General features: G+C 33.9%; 1 protein-coding gene across 27 annotated transcripts in view; it reads right to left on the bottom strand.

The window, feature by feature from the left end:
- Tm1 (tropomyosin 1) overlaps nt 1–26,074 on the bottom strand; it is a 30,766-nt gene extending 4,692 nt beyond the window's left edge. For 2 of the 27 annotated variants that reach the window (XM_089707050.1, XM_089707055.1), the window contains exons 1-6: nt 16,129–16,786; nt 6,720–6,853; nt 5,015–5,132; nt 4,197–4,267; nt 1,854–1,929; nt 1,164–1,226 (exon numbers count right to left, since the gene is read on the bottom strand). In XM_089707050.1, coding sequence (XP_089563176.1) covers nt 1,164–1,226; nt 1,854–1,929; nt 4,197–4,267; nt 5,015–5,132; nt 6,720–6,853; nt 16,129–16,734 — 1,068 coding nt within the window. In that variant the 5' untranslated portion in view covers nt 16,735–16,786. The other 25 variants (XM_089707064.1, XM_089707062.1, XM_089707060.1 and 22 more) reach the window with 25 other exon arrangements.
- Nucleotides 26,075–27,178: the final 1,104 nt, after the last annotated feature.

The following is a 27,178-nucleotide window of genomic DNA, read 5'->3' on the forward strand; positions in this document are numbered from 1 at the left end:
TTAATTTAATTTATTTTTTAATTCAACAACAACAAAAAATTTAATCCCAAATCAAAATTTTTACAGTTAATTTATCAAATACTTTATTTACAAAATTTACTATTAGCTCAAAATAAAGAAAAAATCTAGTTGAAAACAAAGCAACACAAACACCATGCAAATTACCTTTACCAAGGGCAGCTATGTGCTGTGCTGACGCTACTAAAATTTACATATAATATACCATTACCCCCTATTATAGACAAAATCGAATAATGAAAATGATAATTAATGTTATATACAAGAGGCGCAAGTAGCTTTAGTCACTAGGATTTTGTTGTGTATTAAAAAATTATATCAAAAGTAGTAAATAATTCTTGATAAAATCTGTATGTAAAATCGTAATAAAACTGTGTCTAGTTCAATGATTGTAATCAAAATGTGTGTAAATATGTGCATTGTACACTCATCGTAGTGTGAGAAAAGTTTTACACAACAAAATTTACAAATTAACCTTCTGTTTTGTGATGTGTACCTATAATTTTTTATTCATTTAATATGTATTTTTTGTACAGAATGCATCCACATGGACTTCATCTGTCAAAACTGTCAATGTGACAGCTGTCAAAATGTATCTGTATAATCTGTGCGATTGCGTGACCAAGGCCCCCGCTCGTTGAGCAACTTACTTGCGTCAATTTCTGGGAGAGGCTGTGTATCTTATCCTCGACGTGCTCCCGAGACGCCATCGCCTAGCCACATACGACTCATTGCATTACATACTCACAGCAAGCATGCTCAGCCCATGTTGTGATTGTATACCATTCATCGTTTGTTCCCATTCTACTACCACTGACGCTACTACGCATTTATATAAATATTCAGAAATAGATAATTAATATTACATTGCGGAAAGCATACGAGTAAAACAAAGATATAGTATGATACAAATGAAAAATGCACGATCACAACATAAGCGGAATAGGTTCATAAAAATAAAAGCAATGAAATTAAATACATAGGTAGATAGACCTCACATGGAAATACATAGATAAAGCACCAACCGACCAGATAAAGTATCACAATAGGAGGTGCCCCCGTAGCTAATAGACACAAAAATGGCGATGAGCATGAACCGAAACTACAGCCGCAACCAAATCTATGTACGTCGTCCGATCCGTTACCTCTTTGAGCTGCGCGTCGAGCACTTTCACCTGACCCTCGAACGACTCTTCCCTTTGCGTCGCCTGCGATTATTTCAGTTAAACGAGGTAACAAAACAGAAAAAACTCCATGCTGTGTATCGCAGTGTTCGAACACTCGGATACCATTAGGATTAGAAACTAAAAACTAAACATCGACAGTACTGTTACGTTCACAACAACTAAAATCGGAAGTATTAAGGTAAAAAACGGTAGTCGCACTACTTCACGGCTCATTTATCATTTCCCCTGTGCTTTGATTAACATTATGAATTATAGGCACGGGTAGAACTGTGGGTAATGATAGATCAGTCGTAAACGCTACACTAGATGTGTGCGGCATAATGCAGTTAGGCAAGCGTAAAAAAACACTCGCAAAAGAACGTATCCCGTTCACATCACACCTCCTTTAGGCGGGTGGTGAGGGTTTTGATTTGATTTTTGTACTCCTCCTCACGTTGGTTGGCCTGTATAGAATATGACACATTACTATTAAGTTAAAACTAATTTGTTTATAATAAAAAATCATCGGTTCATCAGAAATTGGTTGGTGCTTTTCATGATTGTAATGATCCGTAAACGGATGTCATTAGCTTGGATTCGTCTAGCCTTAATATTAAATTTAGCCCTTGATGCTAGTGTTTAAGTCTAGGTCTTATCTATGAGACGTACCTTCTCTTCGGAGACTTCGAGAGACTTCAGGTTGTTACCGACAACGCGGAGTTCCTCCTCAAGCTCGACAATTTTGCTGAAAGACAAGTGAACAATAGTCAATTTCTTTTAAAAGAAAGTTGTTTGTAGCAAATTTGTGTCTTTTTTTAGGTAGAAATTGTAAAAAAATGTATTGTATGAACTTTTTTAAACTATGTAGGTAACTAATTTGTAAATTGCGTAAGGTCTTTTAAAAATTTAATTGATCTATTATTGATATTGACAAACAATCGATTGGATTGGAATGCTATATCAATTGAATCAAATTCTTTATCATGAATAAATAGGTCAAATATTTGTATGGTACATGAAAGGGACTTGATCTTCTTATAAACTATAAAATTTAAACTACCAACCAGCATGCAAAGCTTAAGTATTATTTTCTATCAATTTTATAATCTCTCTACTACTGTGTCCTTTCCTTGTTGGATAATAATTTACTGTACATATTGATAGATAATAATACTGATAAAGCAGAATTTTTAGATTTTGTTAAAATAATGAAAAAATATATAAATACCTACACACTTTTATCCGCTTTAATGGCAAAATCATTAATTATTGGCCAACCAATTTTTCACAATCCATTAGCTGATAAAAATGTGTATAATTTATGCATTATACTAAAACACGTACTGGCTGTGTGTTATTGGTTTGATGTCACGTCTCGTGGTTTAGGTATGAAAAATTCCATTTATTTATAACTGTCTCATCGAACTCATCAATTAACTTTTCATCTATATAAATAATCGCGTACATTTAAATTTAGATTTAAACACTTATCAAATCAAAATGAAATATGAAAATCGGTGAATTCGAAAAATGTCTATCCAAGTTTTTAAAATGTATTTTGAACTCAAATCGACTCAAAAAAAGCCCCTACTTGTTATGGACCATATCACCAACATTTGAATTTTTAACCCCACAACGTCCAAGCAAAATCAGTGAACTCGAAAAAAGTCTTCCCAAGTTTTTAAATTTTTCTAACTTAAATTGACCCAAACAACCCTTACTAAATTTTAACATTTTCAGTTCAACCCAATCCATCTATCAACGTAAACCGCCAACAAACCAACACACAAGCAACACGTTAGGCCAGTACATACCAGTCGCTCTGGTCGGCGCGCTCCTCCGCCCGCTCGAGGTCCTGCTCCATGAGCACGAGCTTGCGCGCCACCTGCCGCGCGCCCCGCGTTAGTACACGCACACACACACACACTACACTACGCTCCGGCGCCATTCTCCGCTCGCCGTCACGTGTCGGGGCGGTATCGCCTTTGATATCGCTCACTACATTCGCTACTGGCACGCTACGCGCTAGCGGTGTGCGAACGTTTCATAGGGAGTTACGCTGTTATCTTTTAAAGTACAAACGTCCAAGCAACAAAATTGTAGTTACTAAGGTAGGTCGGATAGGTGTTTTAGGTGTGGGTAGAATTCAAGGTATCTTACAATATAGTATTGAAATCTAAGCTCTTAATTAGCTGCTAATAGGGAAGAGGATGTGCTCGTGGGGAAAGTGGAAACACGCAAAGCGGGAATCGAGAATGGCGCCCGAGTTCAAAATTAAAATAAACGAGGGTTGTCCCAAAACATTTAGCTCTAAAAAAAATTAAACTTTTCAAATATTATAAGAAAATCTATGTGCTATCTAGTGCGTTATCATAATCGTTATGTGATGTGTGCGCTTGTATATGTGCGGCACGCATACGGCCAGTAATTCTGGTGTAATGCGGTGCATATCTGAAAACGAAAATTGCCCTATACCACACATATTTCCTGATAGCGTAACCTACGTCCTACGGCCATTATAGTAAACACACATTAAAGGACAGAAGTTTAGTCGACACATGGACATGATAGTTAACATTGAATAGAAATATTCATGAGATGGGGCAACCCTTGTTTTGTAATTAACCAAGCGAGTGACGCTGGCAGCTCGCGAGCGTCTGCAAACATCACTCGTGTAATTACCTACTTAAAATAAACAGCGTTACCGTCCAACGAATCGGACGAACAACGCGGCCAAGTTAATTTCATGATACATGTAAAACTAAATAAAATAAAACTGCAAGCCGGCTTCCATCTCGTCCACCTAAAACTGTACATGCATGATGAGAGTTAGAATCACCAATGACGGTAAATTTAGGTTACTGTGCGGATTAAAATGCGATGAACAACCATGCAAAACGGTGGCGAAAACTAGCAAACTAAAAGCCCACTTCGAATACCAATATTACGAGACGCAAATTCTGTCGAGTAATACAAGTATAGCAGTGGGTTTCAAAATCAATTGAAACCTACGATTCACCGGATTCGGCGCGCTCCTCCGCGCGTTCCAAGTCAGCCTCAACCATGGCCAGCTTACGAGCGACCTGAACATATCATTCCACAATATAAGATCCATTTTTTCCATCTATGATAATATGTTAAACGTTAGATTCTTCCTATTTGGGGAAGCAAGGTATAGTCTTGAACGACTGCACCCTTCGCATATATGGCGTCGAGGTGCTTATGTAACGAGACATGCGAGTCAACTTGTTCTTCCATTTATGGAAAAGAAATCAACGATCACGTACTATAGCGCACCATCTTTGGTTTGACTTTTAAGACCGCCTTCACCGTGCAGGGTCATATGTCAGGGGAATTAGGGCAATACCATTAAAGCCATCTGTTCAAGCATATGTTCGCAAAATAATTTGCACAAGGCTTTTCATATGAAATATCACGTCGATTGAAAATATATTGCAAAATGTAAAAACCGACGTTACGTTTCAGTAATGTCGTGAAATTATAACAAAAAAAAATTACACGGCAATACATGCTTATGGAATGGGAAAGGCAATGTTAAGATTGTTTTGGAATCGAGTTAAAAATTCAATCACACAATTTATTTTAATATTAGACGGTTTTTTATTGAAAAAGAGTATGTTATTACTTTTGAGTAAGGATGTAAAAGGGATCATAAAAACTGGAGAAAACAACAATTAGTGTTAAAAACATAAAAAATCAACATTTCATCTGATACTTGTTATTCCTGATGGAAAGCTAGAACATCAACTAATAGCTTTCAAACAAACAAGCACAGCAAATCAAACCAAACAACGCGAAAAAACATGGACCTCATCGTATTTCTTGTCGGCCTCCTCGGCGAGGAATCTGGCTTCCTTGAGCTGGTTCTCCAGGGCATCCATACGCTCTTCATCGGCCAGCGACCTGTTCTCCAGGACCTTGCGGGCACTGTACCCAATAACACCCAAGTCAATATCATCGGAATATTCAGAGCGATCAAGGGTGACCCAATAGTTAGAAGACATGCGGACGGACACAATCGAGAAAACGCACAAAGCGAGACAATACCTTGGAGAAGAATGCTGTGAAGAAAATCAATTAGAACCAAGATAGCGATCGGGTAATCATTAATGACTGTCAATACGTGATAAATATACTAAACATTGTAACGACCGCTCTTGGTTCTAATAAAACAAATCGAAACAGAGCGATCCCTGTGTTTCAACTTGTCCCATGCACTTATCGCTAAATGACAGTACAGCTATGAATATTTCTACATATTATTTGATAATGAACGTTTCATTATACTAAGTACGTGTCCAGAAACAATTTACCCCGCGATGGCGTTACATCATCGGGATACGAGCGTTTCTGTCACAGAGACTCGTTTGTGTTACTATACGTAAAAATATGCATTCGATCAACGTTTTTCTTTTACATTTCTTGACACGTATGGATAGATTTTAATGTTATTTCTTGGCAAGTCAATGATATTAAAACTATAATCGTATAGTAACACGGGAGCCGAGCAAAAACATCATTATCAAGCGTTCACCTCTTCGTATTTCTTGTCGGACTCTTCCGCTATGAGTTTCGCCTGCGCAAGCTGTGCTTCTAAGATGGCGACGCGGTCGTCCTCCATATTCGTTCGATTCTCCAACGCCTTGCGTATTCTGTGTTAGTGCGGGGCCAAACACATGCGTGTTAAAACATCGATAAAAACTTGTGACGACACTATTTGAGTGTTTTATTCACATTGATGACATAGTATTTTTTAAAGTGTTTCGGAAAGTTTCATGTATTTGTTTAAGTGAAATATTAATTATTAAGATTGAAAAACTCATTAAAATATGATTAAAATTTTAATAATTAGCCAGTGAACCTCAGTGCTAATACATATTTAATTTTATAATCATGATACTCTCCGAATATAAACGAAACAGAAGTTTATTTTAAAGAAACTATTAGAGTCAGATATTTATTCAATACAACAAAAAATTAAAGTAGGTATTTGTCGACTAATTAAATATTTGTAAATAATCAGGTAATATGGTGGTTAGGAGCAGAATATAACAACAAAAATAAAACTCATGCACACGAATATAATACATACTCTTGTAGAAAATAAAATAAGTAATACAATATATTTACATGAATAATTTTGTAGCAGAATCGATTAATACAATATTTAAATCTCTCAAAACTAAAATAAAGTATATTGTTAAAAAGAAGGCCGGGAATCGAACCCGTCTTGATTTTTCTACCTGCCGTTTCATAGCATGATCATAATAAAATCATTTATTTCCACATTTATTGTAAGTTAAAACATGAAGATAAAAAATAAATAATAGAACAAACGATAATCCTCTTAGAAGGAATTAAATAAAAACCACGAGCCAGTATTGAATAGAATTTAGAACAAAAGCGAACTGGCCGTTCAGAATCAATACTACCCAATAAAAAAAGAACCTATTTATAATCTATGTTCAAAATTGTATCATTCCATATTCGAATCTGTAGTGAAATCGAACTGACCGTTCAGATTCATCAGCGGCCTGGCTGGCCTCAGCGAGTTTCGCTGTGGCGGTCGCCAGCCTCTCCTCAGACCTCTCGAGGTCCTCCTCCAACAATTGGATGCGGCGGTTGAGTGCAGCCACTTCGGATTCGGCCTACGAAACATCATCACATTAATATTAACGAACAATTTGCAATTCAGTCGAATAATTATTTCAGTGTTTTCTGTATCTGTCCTTCTTCTCCTTTCCACTTTTTGACTTACATTATCTGACCAGTATCTATATACCTACTGGAGAAATAATGTAAGTCAAAAGTGTCAAATAAGCTATTAGGGTTACTACCAGTCAAGTGGTAAAACCGGTCCTAGGGATTTCTTTTGTCCACTATCAAATACACAGAAACATTCAACCAACAACTAGCTGGATAATATTGGATCCATGTCATTATCAACTGAATAGAGAGCGACACTACGTACTTACGTAGGCAGTGTCTGCCGGGATCTCGTTAGGTAGGTACCGTTTAGCAAATCATTTATAAAAACTACTCTCGTTAGAAATGAATATTTCCTGGTGTTTAGAAAAACAAGTATTGTGATTAAAATCCACTTACACGTGAGTAATGAAAGTAATAAGATAATGCTTTAAAAATAGCATAATGACGTTACCTAAATTGGGCAAATACTCGATAGAAAAAAAAATCGAAATCGTGCTTTGTCCGAAATAAATGAATTATGTTAAACGGTTATTGTCTAAACTCATTTAAATATTTCCACTGAGAAGATAACAGGTAAGTATCTCGAGTTACACCATAGTTACACATTTTTGTCCGTCAAGAAGTAGGCATTGAAATCATAATTAAATAGTAAATACTAAACTAAATAAAGTTCTGCGATAGTGCTAATGAGAATAGATATTTCCCTTTAAAATCATTCCTCGTCGAAGTTGTCATACAACGATATGCAAACTAAATACTTCAACGATGACAAACACGAGGCATGACGGGCTGCGCCTGACCGAATAAGCAACAACAAATGGATCGATTTACATGACCAAAAACGAACAATGATCTATCTAATACAGATTATTAAAATAATTATTTTCTGTCAAAAAAGTATCAACTTCGCCTTTATAATTATTTAGGTATGTAATAAAAACTCATTCAGATTAGATTCAGAATCGACTAGGTTTTTTATTCATCAGTCTATGCATTCCTAATGGAGAAAATTGCATTATTCATCAGCATAGTTTGCGTGCAGATAAAATAGTGATGTATAAAGACAAATGGACATATCGATATTTGGCGTGCCGTCTCAAAAAGGTCACGCAAAATCGTGGTAACTACCAGGACATTGTTCCCAGTTTTTTTAAGTATGTGTACAGCACAAGTCGCATTGTTAAACGTCGACACATTATACGTGTTGAGAATTAACCGACGTTTGGAATATTTCGCTAGTCACCTATTTATATTCAGTGAGCTGCACATGTTTATGACATCACGCGTCCTTGTTGCGAGGAAGCTCAAACGAGTCCCAGTTTCTCCTTTTATCCTGTGTCGTCATCAATGCTAGTACTCTAATAATAACTACTTATGATTGCAACGCTATCGCAATAATCCCCAGTGATAATAAACGCAATAAAGTAAACTAGCTACAAACATGCAACTAATGAAACTCAATTCCAATAAATAGCGCAGCATTAAGTGTCGTGAAATATGCTAAATATGATACGGCAGATCGATGTTCAGGTGGTAATCATATGATACTATTCTTAGATCTTTGTGCGTTGTATAATCACCTTGAACTCGTCGGTTCTATTCATGCATATTGATATTAGCCATTCTTCTGAGGACATACGAAAACTTAACCTTGCAAGTCATTAACCTTTGCGAATGTAAGGTCCTAAACTTTAATTTGTAACGTGATACGGGTTTAATAAGGCTTCCAAAAGGAGGTTACACTTGAATAGTCAAACTGTTAAATCCTCTTTATAAGGGGGATCAAATATTGTTCCATGGGTTTGGCCAGGGCGGGATCATTGTTTCCATTGATATGTTCGATACAATAGCGATCAGTAATTGTAATACAAAACAGTCACGCATAGGTAGTAGTAAAATTCTGTGTTCGAATGCTATACAATGAAGGCGCCGTTACTTTGCAGTAAAGAACAGATATTTTTAAATTCTTACAAATGTTTGAAGCATTGAAATGCTTTTATGGTTCTTGTAATTAGTTTTGTCCGGTTTTCTTTTTAATGAGTCCATTTACGGGAGCAAGAACATGACAAATCCTTCTCGGTAATGTTTACAGATTACATTTCAAGTAAATCAGTATTACGTATTTATATGGAAATTCTATATTTAGCATTCTGTAATGATACAAATGCCCAAATAGCGTCATGCTTATATGTAGACTTTGCATGTAAGTACACGCCTACTCATACACAATCCTATAGGTACCTCTGTGACATACTAAATCTGATTATTTTATGAACACAGAGAATAGATGGCAACATTTTTGGCTGGGCCAAGATGATTATAATATTATACTAGGAAATAATATAATTCTTAGCTTTAAAGAAACGTTGCCTAACCTCGTTTCCTAAAAATATCTGAAGTCTTAAATCTTATCGATAATTTCATACATGAAAATGGTGATAAGACATGCGATGCTAACAAAATAAAATTGATGACCATGAATATGGGCGAATGCAATTAATACGATTCCGTTGTTAACAGATAACGGAGAAGATTATAGAACGTTTCAATGTTCCAGATTTTGAAAGGTTGGGAATAAAGTGTTGTGAAGCAGACGTAAAAATTACGTCATATCGATAAAAACGAGGAGACGGGCACGCCTTTCGGGCGCCGGCGCGGTCCTTCGGAGGACGTCCGAGCCCCAGCGAGCATGAGGAATGCATTAAAGGGAGCACGACTTCACTTCACGGTACAGACCGGCTCGACATCATGTGCTCGAGTCTGGCACACGACCTCAGACTCAACGAAACCTGTTACAAACTGAAACTGGTACACCGCGCACCGTTAAATTATGGATATTAATTTCCTATAAGCCTTATCCCGAGAATGAATGTCGAAACGGCAACACCCGTTGCTTTTTTAAACATACTTGATACTACATGGTGCTCGATGGAAAGAATAATATGGTAGTGCTACAAAAAAACATGAATTCGCCATCTCATTCGTACAGGTCAACCGAAGACAAAACAGAAAGAGAGGTGAATATGCGTACGTCGCCGGCACACCTAAGTATGGCCGGACATTACTCACTATAGGTAGATAGTAATACTTTACGGCAATAACTGATAACTTCATGTAGCTCAAGAATTTTGACACAAATTTCACATATTATTTAAAACGCTATTGCACAAATCACATGACACATAGAAAACACGTTATCTTACTTCTTCTCTCCGCATTATTTCCACTTGTAATCGTTTGTGATATTCCTCGCACTCGTCTTTATATTTTTCCATTTCTTCTTTAGTTTGACGCATTTTCTTCTTCAATACGTCGAGGATTGTTCCTTGTTGCATATTTGTCGTCATTTTTATTCACTTTTGACTTAAACCGAATTTATAGAAGCTAAAAACAAGAGACACCTTCGCCCTTGTCGCGAAAATGCCAACTGACTGGGCTTGTCGTAATGCTCCGTATCGTAGAGATACGAATGAACACAGCCGGCAAATAAAATGGCCGCCAGAAACCGAAACTTGCTTTATCACTTTTCACGGTACGTCTGCACTTTATGCATCAACTTTTTAAAAAACAATAATGACTAATAACGTTAATGTTCAATACATTAAATATAATTAAATAACGATGCCACGCGTTAACACATTATACTTGAAATGACTGGTTTGACAGAGAGCCACATACATAAATGGTAAACGTCACGATCGACTGCGCTGGGCACACTAACACCACCTGTTATGGTTTTAGGAAGCTACATCCTGTGGGGTCAAAAGCGTAGGAACTTTCAAATTTCAATAGGATTCCTCAAAATCATGGGATGGGATAGGCAGTGGGTGTAACGGTTCAATGATCGTACACAAAAATAATGGCGGAAGTGAGGACTGAGGAGTTAATTCATGAAATCGTGTGAACCTGGGATCAACATTACAAAGATAATTAAAAATAAGTTATGAAATAAAACTAGTCTTAGACAGATTAAAACTATTTTGAATATAGGTAATTAATTTTTAATTAAGCATTAAAAAATAGTGAAAATTTGGTACCGTGAATAATGAAGTGTGTAGGTACTAGAGTTTTATATTAAAGCGCCATCTAGTTTATACGTGTGACATTATTTCAACTGGTAGCAGACAACACGACAAGACAAAAAATGGGGATAACATTGAGGACCAAGTAGGTATTTAGTTGAGAAGCCAAAATCGAATGAACTGTAAACGTGACGTAATTTAGAAAGTAGCTACTTAACAACCTGTGTAAATTCTTGCGAGATCATGCCATTATGTCCTGAATTTTATGCATATTAAACACTATTATTACTTTTTGTAAATTTATTTTCATTACTTCTTTTAGGTACTCTATCATGAATAGTAGGTATTGAAAATAATTTAATATTTCAATACAACATATTATTACCTATAAGTAGGTTGAAGTTTAAGGGCTTGGTCTAGTAGTGCAAACAAATGCATCCTGTCATCCTATATGTAAATAATACAAATGTACTAAGGGAAAGTTGCTCCACTTAATTTTTAAAAATTAAATCATTCGTATAATTTAATATTCGTAATAAGTACCAAAAATGACAATTTGAAACAATTTTCGTGAAAATTACACCGGGTGATTTTTTTTTATCAGTACACAAAATTTGCGAATACTTTCTATTGATATCTTCAACTTCATGTTTATATAACTGATCAACTTTTACAAAGAAATTTGTACGGAATATAAAAAAATAAGCTTTCCATACAAAATGCATAACTCTATACATTTTTTTCGACCTAAGTTTCTTAGTGAAAGTTGTTCAGTTTAACTAATAAAACGGATAAACAAATTTTGTATTTAATAAAAAAAATGTAATGTTTGTGTTAAAAAATTATAAAATAGAAAAATAAGCAAATGAAAACAAAAGATATTTATTTCTGACTAGCTTCCGCCCGCGACTCCGTCCGCGCGGATGTCAGTCTTCGCGTCTTCTACAGATTTATTATATTATGTATAATATATAGATTTATATTGATAAACCTAATAAATCTTTTGCTAGCATTCTGATGCTTTATCGGTTGCACTGGATTTATCTCTTTTTTTTCAATCGCTTGAATGATATAGGATGGGTCCTTGATGGGCATCGAATGCTGAAGTCTCGAATCAGTCAATTCTGACAGTAGGCAATTTATGTAAAATCCAATAATGGTCCATCATTTTATTTTGCCTAAACGTTACATACTTTTTTATATATTCTATTTTATATATTCTATTTTATATATTCTATTTTATATATTCTATTTTTAACGAATGATTCACTCCAGTCCAAACAGCAAATAAGCAGACTTCTGCTTCTGCAACGTTTAGTTGTCCCTGAATTTGGAAAAAATAGTCATGATTCTTATCTATGACAAAAGTGTTATTTTTTGCATTGTATTTCAAATATTAAAATTTTTTTTAACCACATCTTCCGCATTCATGTCTTTTGCCGGAATTAGACATTTAACTTCTACTAGTCCCATTTTCCCTTTTTGATATGGGAGTGTATAAAGTAAATTTTTTAGATATTTCTCGTTATACTTTTAAAAAGTTATTATTGTCATTTTGCTCATTAGGTAAAGTAATTTCGATATCAGTTTTAAGTTTTTTGATACCTGCAATAATAACGTCATAATCGCCTGCACATACTTATCGATTACACCCTGTATACAATCCACCATCCACATTCATAATGTTTTCCTGTCCTCCTCTCCTTTACGCTGTTCACCGATACATTTTAAATGAGTAAATCTGCTACCACTGAAGGATGTTTCATTGTGATCAGCAAATTTTCACCACTGTTGTCGATTATTTGTTTTTCATTTTTAATCAGCAATTGGGAATCATCAGTTTTGTTTTTTGCAGATTGGTGATGTACCCTAACAATACGTCGAAAAGGGAAAGCATCAACGAATTATCGTTTTCGTCCTCTTTTTTTATTCTTCGCGTCTCTGTTACTTCTGTTTGTTTAGTTCTCAACCCCACTGAATTTTGATGATGTGATGATAATCCATTCGTTTTAATATTGGTACTTAGAGTTTTTTGGTAGTTTTGTAGTTAGACTAAACTAGAAATGGTGGACTAAATTTGTCAGCGCGTCTGTAAGATCAGAATATAAAACCAACATCCTGTATTTAAGTTACAAAATTAATAATCAAACAACATGCCGCTACGTTGAAAATGACTAGAAGAAAAAATTAAAACACCTCGGATCAATTTTGGAGTAAACAAATCATTTTCCCCGTATGGGGATTTCCCCGGATGAACTTGGGAAGTTCAAGTTCTCAATACAAGTTTATATTATATTTTGTATTTCTCAAACGAAAAATAAACATTTTTGGAACTTCAAAAAAATTATATTATAAGAAAATTTATGAGCTTAACTACTTTAGTTTTAAAGAAATATACATCCCTTTACTGACACCCCGTAAAATAAAGAAATTGTTGCCAATCACCTTTGCAATCTATTTGGTTTCATTAACTTTATGTTCGAAGATAATTTTTTTTCTAGTAGTTACTAGTTACACGCGTATTTTTTTCGTTTATTTTCCATATCGAAATCAAATGTTTAAAAATACGAATATTTGCACAAAACTAAGATAAAAATAATCAATTAACAAAAATATTAAATTTAATGAAGTAGAGCAACTTTCACTTCGGTATGAAGGAAAATCGAGCGTAGAGCACACGTCAGAACGCTCCGGCCCAAGGAGCGCGACTAAAGAAATTCGCTAGGATTTTTCCTTATTATTTTAAATATTTTTTTAATATTTAAAGAATTATCAAAATTCAAAAAAAAAAAATTTTAAGGGATTAATACTCATTGGTCTTCAACCAACTCGAATAAATTAATGGAAAAAATAACTTTTAGCAGTATTTATCAATCGATTTTGTAAGGCAAAAAATGGGAAATTTAATGAATTTATAACGCTCTAATTAAGAAAATCATAAGTTTTTCGGCAATTGTATTCAGCAGTTTTTAATAACGACTATATAAGGATAATAATGCGCTGATCAGATTATGTAAATTGTAATCGGTTGCAACGCAGTGAGTGCACAAACTTAGCTCGAAATGATTTTGGGGGAAAGAGACTTATCTTGAAGGCCTGATTAAGGTAACATAAAGTAACTTTATAAATGTGAAAAAATTCACGCGCATTGCGTATATAACACTAATTGATAAACAAGAAAAAAAAATTCAGTTTATCATTTCATTAGCCGGGAAAAAATTGTCAAATAACTTGTTGAAAACGCAATTTTGCTAGACTGCAGCCTTAAGTTAAGGTTAAGTTTACCTATAAGTTTAAATAGAAAAAAACTGTCCATGACAGCAAGTGCTAGATAATTTTAAGAAAATATTGCAAAGATTCTTTTGAAGCAGTTTCAGTGAAGAACATTTTAGCTCTAATTTGTTCGTTCAACTAAATATGAGTTAATATATCTGACCTTGCATGTTTCAGTATTCTGCATGTAAGTGAATTACCTGCTTTGACCTCATTCTGAGGCATTTGCACTAAAAACAGCAGTAACCGCTGAACTACTTTTAATTACTAATAGTACTTGTTTAATATTATAACCAATAAATATTAGTTAATGTATTCACATTAATAAATCATTGTTGATTCCAATTATTATTAGAGAAAATATCTATATAAAATGTTTTAATTCTAAGAACAATTAAAATATGTAGTAGGTATTTCATTGTTACCTACAAATAAACATCACCAATTTTATAGTGATAAAAATACCTAAGACCAAATATCCTATGAATACTTCCCTGCCTACCCTATCAATGAATTTCCATTTTACCTACTATTATCTAAATTTAAAAAAGGAATGTTAGAGCATTCAATTATTTTTAATTGGTTACATTTATTATATTTTTTGTTGTCAATGAAGTGATTGTCTTTTATCATAATAAACTATGAAATAATAACAATTCGTTTATAAACAGTTGTAAATTGAAAATATCTGTATAATAAACAAGTTTCAGTAATTGTAGCATGTCCCGTCCAACTGCTTCATTACAATTCCTAATTATTTCATTTATTCTACTTGCAAACGCACATAATGATTTATTATACAATGTGCAAACCTGGCTTACATTTGAACATCATTTTTGTGTTAATAATTGCATTGATATATTATTAGCTAAGACTTGTATTCTGTCCGAGGAAAATGCATAGTAGCAATTCCTGTGTATATTCTCGAATATAATGTAAAAAACCTGTACTTACAACTATTGCATGCAATTTTGATAATATTTGAAATGTGTTGTCTCCAGATGTTAGCCAGAAGGACTTCTACGTCTTAACGCAAACGCATGGGTGAACTGAAGGTTCATCCTTGTAGCAACATGTGCAAGGACGTCCCCCCTTGACGGGCTCACGAACCTCTGCTTGGGCTGTCGCTTGAGTGTTGGAGGCCAGAAAGGCCCTAGTAGGACGGGACTATAAAACCTGATCTATACAGATAAATCATTATTATGTACTTTTGTGTATCTGAATACATATCTAATTATCCTAGCATTACAGCAAAAATCTAATAAAATGTATGAAAATTCCTTGACAAATTATAATATGGGTAAAATTTTGGTGTGTACTTTTTAAAAGATAGAATAGAAATGATATACAGTTTACATTACTAATAATAAAAAAAGTTGACTATAAAAAATATGTGCTATCTTAGAAAGATTCTTTACATTCTCATTATAGATGAAAGGATTTTTGTAAGAATTCTGTTATCAGTAAACTAGACATTCTTGAGGACATGTCATGAGATACTTTGAGATAAAATGAAGATAGTTGCATCCATGTTGCATCATTGTATGAACATCCATTTTATAATTTCCTAGAATATATAATTGGCATGGTAATAATAACATGTAAAATCATCGTGTGTTGTTATGATTTTGTTATTGATTGAAAAATAATAACTTTAATTATTTTTTTTAAATTTAAGGGATGGAAAATTTTCCACTTGACAAATCAATGTGGCGACATCTAGTAGAAGTGAGAGCTACTAAACGCGTAAACAAGTCCAAGCGAAATGTCAATTGCTCAGCTGATCGCAATCCACATCGCTTCACAGAGCACATTACGAGATTCTCTGACGAAATGTGATTAAAAATAGTTCTAGCGCATTAAACCCACGCCTGTTCGCTTGCCGTTTCAAACACAAGTACAATAATATAGGACATTACCCTTTTTAACGCCGTATTCTTGATATTCTGCAACTCATTCTTGATGATGGAGAATTTCATCATTGTATCTGAAGAGAAAATCGAACTGCCAAACGCGAGACCTGGATAATCAGCGCATCTTCGATTTCTACGATTTTCCCTCGCCGCTAGTACTTCAGTGCATTCGCTTGGACACCTGAGTTTTGCTAGCTCTGCGGTCTCAGGATCATCGTCAGATATATCCGAGGTGAGGGGCACAACCTCGGAACCGTCACCCGCCGACCTCTCTTCTCTAAAAGAAAAGTCATCATCGGAACTACCATTGGACTCCGCATCGGGAACCTTAATATCGAATTCATCATCATCTATATTCGAGTCCTCGATTATATTTCGATTCGAAAGTGCATCGTCACTATTCGTCCTTGTCACTTCTTGAGATTCACTAACACTATTGACACAAGGCACAACATCGTCTGTTTTGCAGTCTAAGGTCACATCTTTGGACGGAGTATTGTTTACGGTAGGCCCGGGGGCGGGAATGCGGTCGCCCCTCAGCCGCGGGTGGTGTTGATGCCCCCTGCGCCGCACGGGGGTGCGCCCGTGGGCGTGGGGCGCGGACGCGGACATCACTGCACGCGCGCTCCGACCGGCCGCGCAGCGCCCGCCGCCATGTTGACTGACAGTCTCTTTTAATAACAAAGACGTGGCGCTGCTGTCGCTTCTCGCCCGCCATCTTTTGTACTACTTGTCAAACACTGTTTTACCGACGGTTCAGTAACGCGGTAAAATTTAAAATCATTGTTTATATTCTAAATAATCATTTGGCATCTATTCAAACAAATTAATGACTATGGACTGCCAAATGATTTGTGATTGTTATTATTTTAATTTCAATTAATGATGAATCATACTTTATGAATGTAAAATAGTGCATATTTTTTTATTATCTATATGAGTAAGTATATAATATGTATTATCAAAATACCTAGTCTTAGTTTCATTAACCATAACGTTGAATTAAAAAAAATATAGACCCTATCTTGACCCTATGTTAAAAAAATACTTTCGAAAATTGACTAATTCGATTTCATACAAAAAAGTTAAACATGAATTAAGAAATGATTTCAACATATTGTAATAAAAAAGCTATTAAACGAAGCAAGAATGTATAGCAGTCGTCCGTCTAATTTTACCGAAACACCGGGCAACGGGCCCATATTCGGTGTGCGATGCTGAAAATAACATCACGGCGCGCGCGAGGCGCGTTCAACGCAGATTCTAATCTCGCCTCCATCTGTTTAACAATATTAACAATGTTTCCCCAAACAAAGCAAGTTAATTCCAAGTATTATTTTACTTACATTTCAAGATACCTTTTTCTATAGCTAGTTATTTACAGATAATGTTTTTACAGCAAAGCCAACACCGTCAATTACAGGTCAAGGTCTTGCCTCATTAGATAAACGTGGAAATAAGTATTAAACATGAACATAGAAGTCTCATAATTATGTTTAAATACATGAACAATTAGTAGGTAATGGAGAAAAGCTATTCGCTAAATGTTTAATATTAAAATTACCAAAGAATTTTATATTAAGGCCAATTTTTATCTATCAATAAAACAAATCCAATGCCAATAATGAACATACATTAGTTAAAATTTAAGATTTTATATTTTCTACAAAAATATGATGTGTTCAAGTAAAAAATATAGACGCGATCAATTAACCATCATTAATAATTGACATTCCTACCTAGCACATAATATTATGCACTCATTGCAGGAATACCTACGGAAGAAATATACGCAAAAATTGGTATTATTTCTACCTACAATTGCTACAATTGTTTTATCCAAGAGCACGAAACAAAATAATGTGAGGATAAAAAGGTACTTATGCTTCTCCTTCTAATGTTACTATTTTATATTAATTTTCCCTTAGTAGTGTAGTTTTCCATACTATCCGTGGAAATCTTGTCTGATAAAATTGACTGCTCTAGTTAAATTTCAACCACAGCACCAAGCATTTTGCAAACCCTCCATAATCTGTTCTGTTTTGCAATTCATGAAAGCTAATTACAATTAGATTTATATTTAGCGCTCGGTATGTTGATAGTTTCGAAATATTAACCAAGAATGAGACATAGAAATAAAAAAAAATACGTGGTTGGTTTCTGTGTACTTGAAAATTATCAAATCCTATCTTTTTCACATATATGTACATTGGGACTTAAATAAATTATCCAATAAAGAAAGTAGTATCAAGTAGTATCAACATAATGCCATCAATTTAAAAAGACTTACCATCTGTAGTGCCTTCTCTTTCTCCTCAAGCTTGGCATTGACTTGCATGAGGGCCTCTTGGGTCTGGTCGAGCTCATTTTCAATCGTCTGGATTTTCTTCTGGAGCTGTCTCGCCTCTTCTTCGGCCTGTTTTAAAGGAAGTGAATTAAGGTTAGTGGATTTTTTTTTAATTGCGTTAAATACACTACCGACGTGATAAGCAAAAAGGAAGTTATTAGTTATTTAATAATTTTGCAGACAATAGCAATCGACAAATAATTGATGATTGAATCTACGAATGTATTGTAAAATATCAATAAAAGAATATCGGCTAATAACAGTAAAGTGACAAATGGAATATCGTGTTCACTGTAATTTAATATACAGAATCAGTGACTAGGTCGTCTCAGGTAGATTTATCAGTAAAACCAATCCTAATGAAAATGTAGTTAATCATTTTGAATATTTTGCGGATTTTATTTATCATTATACTTTCGTTGCTTATATAAACATAACAACACAACAGGGCCCTTAAGGCAAAGGGATAAGAGGGGACAAAAAGGGCATGGTACCAGGAACGCATACATTACAAAGAAGTCGTGTGATTATTGGCGCATTGAATCTGAACGTATAGGCTGGCGTCCTTGGCCTGCTACTTGCACATAGCAGTGCGGTCAAGACCCTACGTTTTATTGGTCCTTTTTGAAAGGGACTTTAATCCCTTTATTATGGACAAGAATTTCAAAGCTGTTTACACCAATGGATATAATGGTCGTCTATTAGTAGTGAAATAACTCTCCATAAAAGCAGATTTCTGAATTATTTGCACTATATCGGATTGCTTCTTTTATTTACTTTACTAATGTTAGTTAGATAAGTAACTAGTCATTTTAACTTTAGGAAGAAATCCATTAACATGATTTTTATCATGCAAACAACAATTCTTTCCGTTGTACAATTCGATTGATAAAATTCAAACTTTTTTCAGCTTTTTTGCAAGGCAATTAATTAATTATTTTGATACCTTATTGCCACTTTGGTGGAATGTTTTTAATAGTATTTTTGCCTAGCACAAGTGGATTTAAGGTGTTGTAAGTACCAGGATATCATGAAATGCTAGGTACCTTCTCAGCACGAAGGTTGGCGTCCTTGGCCTGCTGTTCGCACATGGCGGCGCGGTCAAGTGCGTTGTCCTTCTCCAGCTTCATCGCCTGCATCTTCTTTTTGATCGCGTCCATTTTGGCGGGGTTTGTGTTGCTTGTTTCCTAGACGAAAACTGGGAACATTTCGTAGAATTAATATCTCGTATAGACTTAGATAATAGTATTGAAGATCATTAATGCATTATTTTTTACACTTTTCGCGAATTTATTTAAAATATTAGACAAAAAAATTTAACCAAGTGTATATTTTTTGTACATTACTTTTCTTAATGTACGATACAGAATTTTGCAACCAAAAACCAGTTATTTCTGAACAAAAAACTCTTTAAAACCTCACACATTAGTTACATTAAAACATCACAAACTCAATGTTTTTTTGTCTGTATTTTATACAATTATTACATCATACTTTCATTATTAGATTCTTACAGAACTAAAGGAAATTTTATTTGTCATAACTACGGTATTAAGTACCTAGGTATTATCATAGCATTATTATTTTTCAATTTATGAGAAGTGCATTGATCTTTCGTTGAACGCTGAAACAAGTGTAAAAAAGCATTTCAAAATACTTTCAAAGGAGACAGAGGTATTTCCTACATGTTTCCCAGAGGCAGGAACATTGCATACATGGCATAAACCCCGTTGCTGATCGAAGATTCCTTAGTGATTGAGGCTTTTAACTTAGCCAGCAAAAAGATAATTATCACCTACATATTTTAGTATAGAAAAATCCAAAAGAATTTCTAACAGTTATTCATACAGTTTACCGATTTTACATATAAACAATACCCGCGGCCCCATCATTAAAGCGGCTCGACGGAACACAGTGGGGTTTTAGTCGGTAAGAATCCGACATAACCCACGGCTCCTTCCCCGGGAGCCGTGGGTATCTTTGGAATATTTCCCCAAAAAAAAGGTTGATTACCTACATTACCGCAGACCACCTAAAAACCAGAACTACCAACACCTTTGCAAATTTATAATTCACCAAATTTTACACACTACTGCATTAATTTATATTTAACTACGCAAAACAAAATCTTAATACTCAACTAGTATTACAAACAAAATGTATTCTTAATTACTTAATTACCAACTTCCGTAACTGGGAAGTTTAAACCATTGGGCATTGCTCTTCATATAAAGTTCATTGATCTGCACTCGAAATAAAACATATGAGATTTTATTACTGTAGATTTATCTCATGTAAAATGATTCCAAGAATTTTAAAGTGATACCGATGCCCCTTGAGCAGATTTCAATATTCGTATTATTTATTCAGCCTGTCTTGGTTATATTTTATGACGAGAATTATTTGGAACCAATAATTATTTATACGTGTTACAATATATCTCATTGATTTTTAGTTTTGTCTGATTCACATTCTTATAACTTGATGCCTAACTATACTAATAAGTTACTCATATTATAAAGCTGAAGAGTTTGTTTGTTTGTTTGTTTGAACGCTCTAATCTCAGGAAGAACTGGTCCGATTCGAAAAATTATTTCGGTGTTAGATAGCCCATTTATCGAGGAAGGCTATATTATATCATCAGAGAGCGGAGAACTGGGGGTATAACCGCGGGGCACAGCTAGCTTAAACATAGAAAAGGAATTTCCTTGTGAAAACATCCTTGCTGGTTCCATTGAAATAATGTATTTATTTTATTTGCCAAGTCTAGTCAAGGTTTCTATTAACATATTAGTCAAGTATTCGTATTGTAATCAGGGAAATAATTTTCCATTATTGAAATTACATCCTTTAAGATGCCTTATTATTTACATATACTTACTATTGGTACTGGTACCATAGATTGGTACATTTGCATTGGTTACTGTTTGAAAAAAGTTGAGAGGTTGTAATTTATATAGTAGTACGAGATCCGGCTGCAGGATCAGTGCGTTCATCGGTTTTTTGCTGAAAACCGAATTTTTATGTATATTTATAATTAGGAGAATATATATCGACTAGGTTGCCAGTCAAAATTTGGCCGCAAGCATGTTTAATTAAAATTTTTCTAATCGATTTTTGGGAAAAAAATTCGTTCACTTGTTTTTTGAATAAAATGTAGTCTACATCACGTCAAATGATATAAAAATTCTAAAAAATCACGGTTGCCGCTTTTCACCTGGCCGCAACATCTTGGCAGCCGGGTGCAAACAGGTATGATTTCGATTTATTTTTACGTTCATAACGCACATTTATGAATCATATATAAAATTAAAGCTAATTTTTTTCTATTTATTATCATATATGGTTGCATAATTAAATCCGGCCGCAAATAAGGGTTGCTGGCTTATAAAAATTATAAATATAGGATTAGTGCGTTCATCGGTTTTTTGCTGAAAACCGAATTTTTATGTAACTATATGTATTTATAATTAGGAGAATATATATCGACTAGGTTGCCAGTCAAAATTTGGCCGCAAGCATGTTTACATTCAACCTTAAATATTCAACATCTTTAACAGCCGGCAACCCTTATTTGCGGCCGGATTTAATTAGGCAACCATATATGATAATAAATAGAAAAAAATTAGCTTTAATTTGATATATGATTCATAAATGTGCGTTATGAACGTAAAAATGAATCGAAATCATACCTGTTTGCACCAGGCTGCCAAGATGTTGCGGCCAGGTGAAAAGCGGCAACCGTGATTTTTTAGAATTTTTATATCATTTGACGTGATGTAGACTACATTTTATTCAAAAAACAAGTGAACGAATTTTTTTCCCAAAAACCGATTAGAAAAATTTTAATTAAACATGCTTGCGGCCAAATTTTGACTGGCGACCTAGTCGATATTATATATTCTCCTAATTATAAATATACATAAAAATTCGGTTTTCAGCAAAAAACGATGAACGCACTAATCCTATATTTATAATTTTTAAAAGCCAGCAACCCTTATTTGCGGCGGGATTTAATTAGGCAACCATATATGATAATAAATAGAAAAAAATTAGCTTTAATTTGATATATGATTCATAAATGTGCGTTATGAACGTAAAAATGAATCGAAATCATACCTGTTTGCACCAGGCTGCCAAGATGTTGCGGCCAGGTGAAAAGCGGCAACCGTGATTTTTTAGAATTTTTATATCATTTGATGTGATGTAGACTACATTTTATTCAAAAAACAAGTGAACGATTTTTTTTCCCAAAAATCGATTAGAAACATTTTAATTAAACATGCTTGCGGCGAAATTTTGACTGGCAACCTAGTCGATATATATTCTCCTAATTATAAATATACATAAAAATTCGGTTTTCAGCAAAAAACCGATGAACGCACTGATCCTGCGGTGGGATCTTAGACTATAGGTTCAGTGCCCGATGGAGAAATAAAAAGTATTGATATTATTGAAAAGTGTGAATATTTAATTTGGATAACAGCTGTTTATCTATAACTAGACAGAATGTATTACATTTATCAATTCTTACATGGAAAACATAAGTCTGTATTTTTTTTTATTTTAGGTCAAGGTTTTTTTTTGTGACTAAAGTACCTAGTTAGGTAGATATAATTAATTTAAGTAATCTTAATTGCAATTAGGCAAAACTTTCTCTGCTAGTTATTCTATCTCTGAATATTAAATTAGTCTATCTAACATTCGACTAAAATATATCAAACACTTATTACTTTGTAGTTTATATAGATAAATAGCTAGATTCTATAAAAAATGTTAAGTGACCAATCAACAACGAAGCTTGACAATGCAGTCCATATAAAAAGAATGACCAAATAAGTATATTTGTCGTTATCACTGAAGCAAAGCCTTCGTATGATTCAAAGGGAAAATATTTCATTGTCTGAGTCACGGTTCGCAAAAATGTGGATGTTGTGCGATGAACGGGATACCGTCTGACCCATACCTTCGGTTATGTGTGAAATATCATGCATAATACAAATTGTATTGTGAGTTCAAATATGTTTTCTTATTTCAATGCTGTATCATCACTAGGTACATAGTATAAAACAAAGTCGCTTTCTCTGTCCCTTTGTATGCTTAAATCTTTAAAACTACGCAACGGATTTTGATGCGGTTTTTTTTTTAATAGATAGAATGATTCAAGAGAAAGGTTTAGTATATAATTTATTTTTTAGATAAAGCGGGCGAAGCCGCGGACGGTAAGCTAATCAGTTTATAAGATACATGATAACATGACTGACCTACGCAACTTTGTCTATTCTTATTTTTGGATGATTTTTCATTGAGGCTCTGCTAGTATTAGGTATTTGTAAAGTGATAGAACTATTTTAATACAAATAACTACATTACTACATTATAAAGTTCTTCAATTAAAAATCCAATAAAAAAATCAACAACAATAATGCATCTATTATATCATGAATAGGCCCCGACTGTGGATCAAATATTACCAACAATGAAAAACAATGAAAATTTTAATGAAATATAGGTAACCACATCTACATCAGACTAATTCTTCTTGATTTAATTTAAAAAGAAATTATTCAAAGAAATTGATAAACAAACATTGGAAAACTCAACCCTTCTAGTCGTGTCTATAGTAAATATGTTAAGTACAATCATAATAATTATTCTTTCTTAGAAATTATAAATAGGGGGTCAAATGTCAGTTCCTACGGATGTCAAGGTTATTGTGTAACAATATAATTGTTCGATATAATTACTCGAGACATGGCACGTTCCATCTTACCTAATAGCGCATGTAAATAGCATTCCAATACTATCATTTTAATGATCCCGGCTTTGTATACGTTTATGTATTACTAGCGGTCCGCCCCGGCTTCGCCCGTGGTACCTACATGTTTTTTTAGCCTATATGTTGCTCAGTGAAGATGCAGCTTTCTAATGGTGAAAGAATTTTTGAAATCGGTCCAGTAGTATATGCGTGAAAACCATACATACATACATACATAGGTAGATACATACAAACCTTTCCTCTTTATAATATTAGTAAGTAATATATAGATGAACATACTTAGGTATATATCTGGTAGTATATAATATTTTCAGTATTTTCACTTGGTGAAAATGATGGAATGATCTCAAAGAAGAAAACGATTGTATAAATTATTTAGATTCTTATAGGAAATAAATTAGTTTTAAAAGAGATATTATCTTGAAACATCAGATATCTTTTGTTTACGTTTTGAAATTGATAAAGCTGAAATTAAATTGAACCTAATAAGAATAGGATCATCTCCGAAGTTCTATTAGATAGGTACCTATGCCTGGATTAAATGAACTTTAAAGTTTTGAGTAACATATATTTATATCGTTGCATAGGTATGTGTTGTGTGTATTTGAAGACATTATATAGATTACCGTCTCGAGCTCGTTTGAAAATTGGATCGCAGGTTGGTAGGTATAAACAGTAACTATCTACAAATTTATCGAAACATACAAGCAAAACTGCTGACATACGCTATATAATAGTCTAACTTATCATATAAAGTAACATATAGGTACACTGTAAGTTTTTCTATATTATGAAAATTTTATAAAACTTTACACATAATATTTTAAATACATATTGCATCGTCAGATCAGCTCAGAGACTAGCAAGGCTTATTTAAAAATAGATTCAAAGTACCTGTAGTCACTAGAAAATCTTCAATAATTACTAATTGTCACCTTTAAATACAGTTTTTATGTGTTTACGCGAAATGTATGAGCGTTAAGACTTTTTTATTAATTAATCTTTGTCACGTCCTTGTGTATAAATTACGAATTTAGTTGTAGATATCGAATTCAGATAGCTCTCATATTTCACACTTAACTGTTTATATGTTTAAATAATTTTTATGTAGTTATTACAATTAAATATACTGCATTTTTTAATAATCATCAAAATATAATAACTTTTCCTGAAAAATTTCCCTCGCACTTTTGAATAAATGTTAATCTATCGCCCCCGCTTCCCGCGCTTGCACGCCATTGGCTAGAATTTGGCTTGTTGCCAAAAACGCACCGAATCTCGAACAAACATGGTTCCCATTGGCTACCGCGAATGTAATCGAGCACCGCGATATTCAAAAATAGAATAGATATAGGGCGAAGTTACAAAATATGTACTACAATTTTGGCGTACAGCCGGCATGAATGAAACAATTTAAATCTTTGTAGGGTGATGCATTCACTTAAAATTGTGTAATTTATGAACTTCTCAGAATAACAATAAATCAAAATTTTGAATAACTTTTTTGACACAAAAATAAAAAAAATTGTCTATGGTTCGTTTTGACTCCGCAAATCCTTAATTTTTGAATTCGTTCGATCCAGCTACACGTAATCCACTTACCAACTGTTTCAACAATGATCAATGCACTTCGGAAAATTAAAAAAAAATCACAAATTCACTATGGCACTACACAGAGTACTTACATGTCGAGTCGACGCGAGCTGTGGTGCGACTGGCAAGCGCGGCCGCGGCTCCTTCGGTGTCGCCTTACCGCCACGAATGGAGATGACAACCCCGCTCCAAGAATACGGTTTGGGAAGGCTTCGATTATTTCATTACTTTACTTTTTCTATATAATGCAATTAATCTTAAGGATGGCAACAAGGTCAAGTACATGCGCTTACAGACTAATCCGTTTTAGAGAACGCAAGCTAAGCATCAGGTATCCAGGAGTAAATTTAGATTGCAAGTTGCAAACAGTACGCACTCATGTACTATGTTATAGACCAAATAACATAAATTCCGTTATTTGTGAATGAAATAATGTAAAATAACGTGTTAATACAACACGGCTAAAGACTAAAAAACAGAGGAAGAAAAAATACATGCATAATCTTTATAGTGCATGCGCTGAAATCTGTTTAGATAGGTAGTTATATTTCGGAATTCTCACTTCGGGTCTAACATTAATGAGTACATTTTTTATTATCTTTAATAATAATGCTAATGTAAAGAGGATTAAAATTGGCACTATTATCAAAGATATTCAAAAATAAAGAGGAATACGACAACAAGAAATAGAATATTTTTTTAACGAAATTCATGAAATCCCATCATCCAATGTAATTTATTCAATAATATTGCCAAAAAATCTAATCAGTATTTCTGAAAAAATCTAGATTAGTTCCTAGATGTCGAAAATAAAGTGTACCTTTAATTTATGTTACTAGTTTTCCTGTTTTCGAGAATTCGTAGTTTAGGAGGAAGTGTGAATATGGGATAATTTCCGAAAATTGTGAATGCCTCTTCAGAGGATCGTTTTATCGTAAAATATCGAGGTATTATTTTAAAATGGACAGGAATAAAAGCAATCATATTTATTTATTCAAATGTAACTAACGTAGATTCACATTATTGGATTTACCCTGTCATTCGGAACTACCCCGATGCATCCTATATTCTCTAGGACATAATATTATAATGAATCCAAAGGTCCAGACCACAAGAATATAATTACATACCTAGAATTATATTATCTGTGAAAGGTACAGTATTATAATATTATGTGTGATAATACAAAAAAATAATTTTTATATTTTATTCAAAAGAGTAACCGAATTGTGGTGCGTATTGCAGTCAAGGCTATCTTAATTCGCTTGAAAGGTGTTGAAAACATGCTTACCATTTAAATACTTAAAATTTATGGAACCGTAATGGTAAATAAATAA

This window comes from Colias philodice, chromosome 19 (genome assembly GCF_061535455.1).
Source record: "Colias philodice isolate Cphi_HAF_F1 chromosome 19, ilColPhil1 Martin Lab GWU primary, whole genome shotgun sequence".
NCBI lineage: Eukaryota > Metazoa > Arthropoda > Insecta > Lepidoptera > Pieridae > Colias > Colias philodice.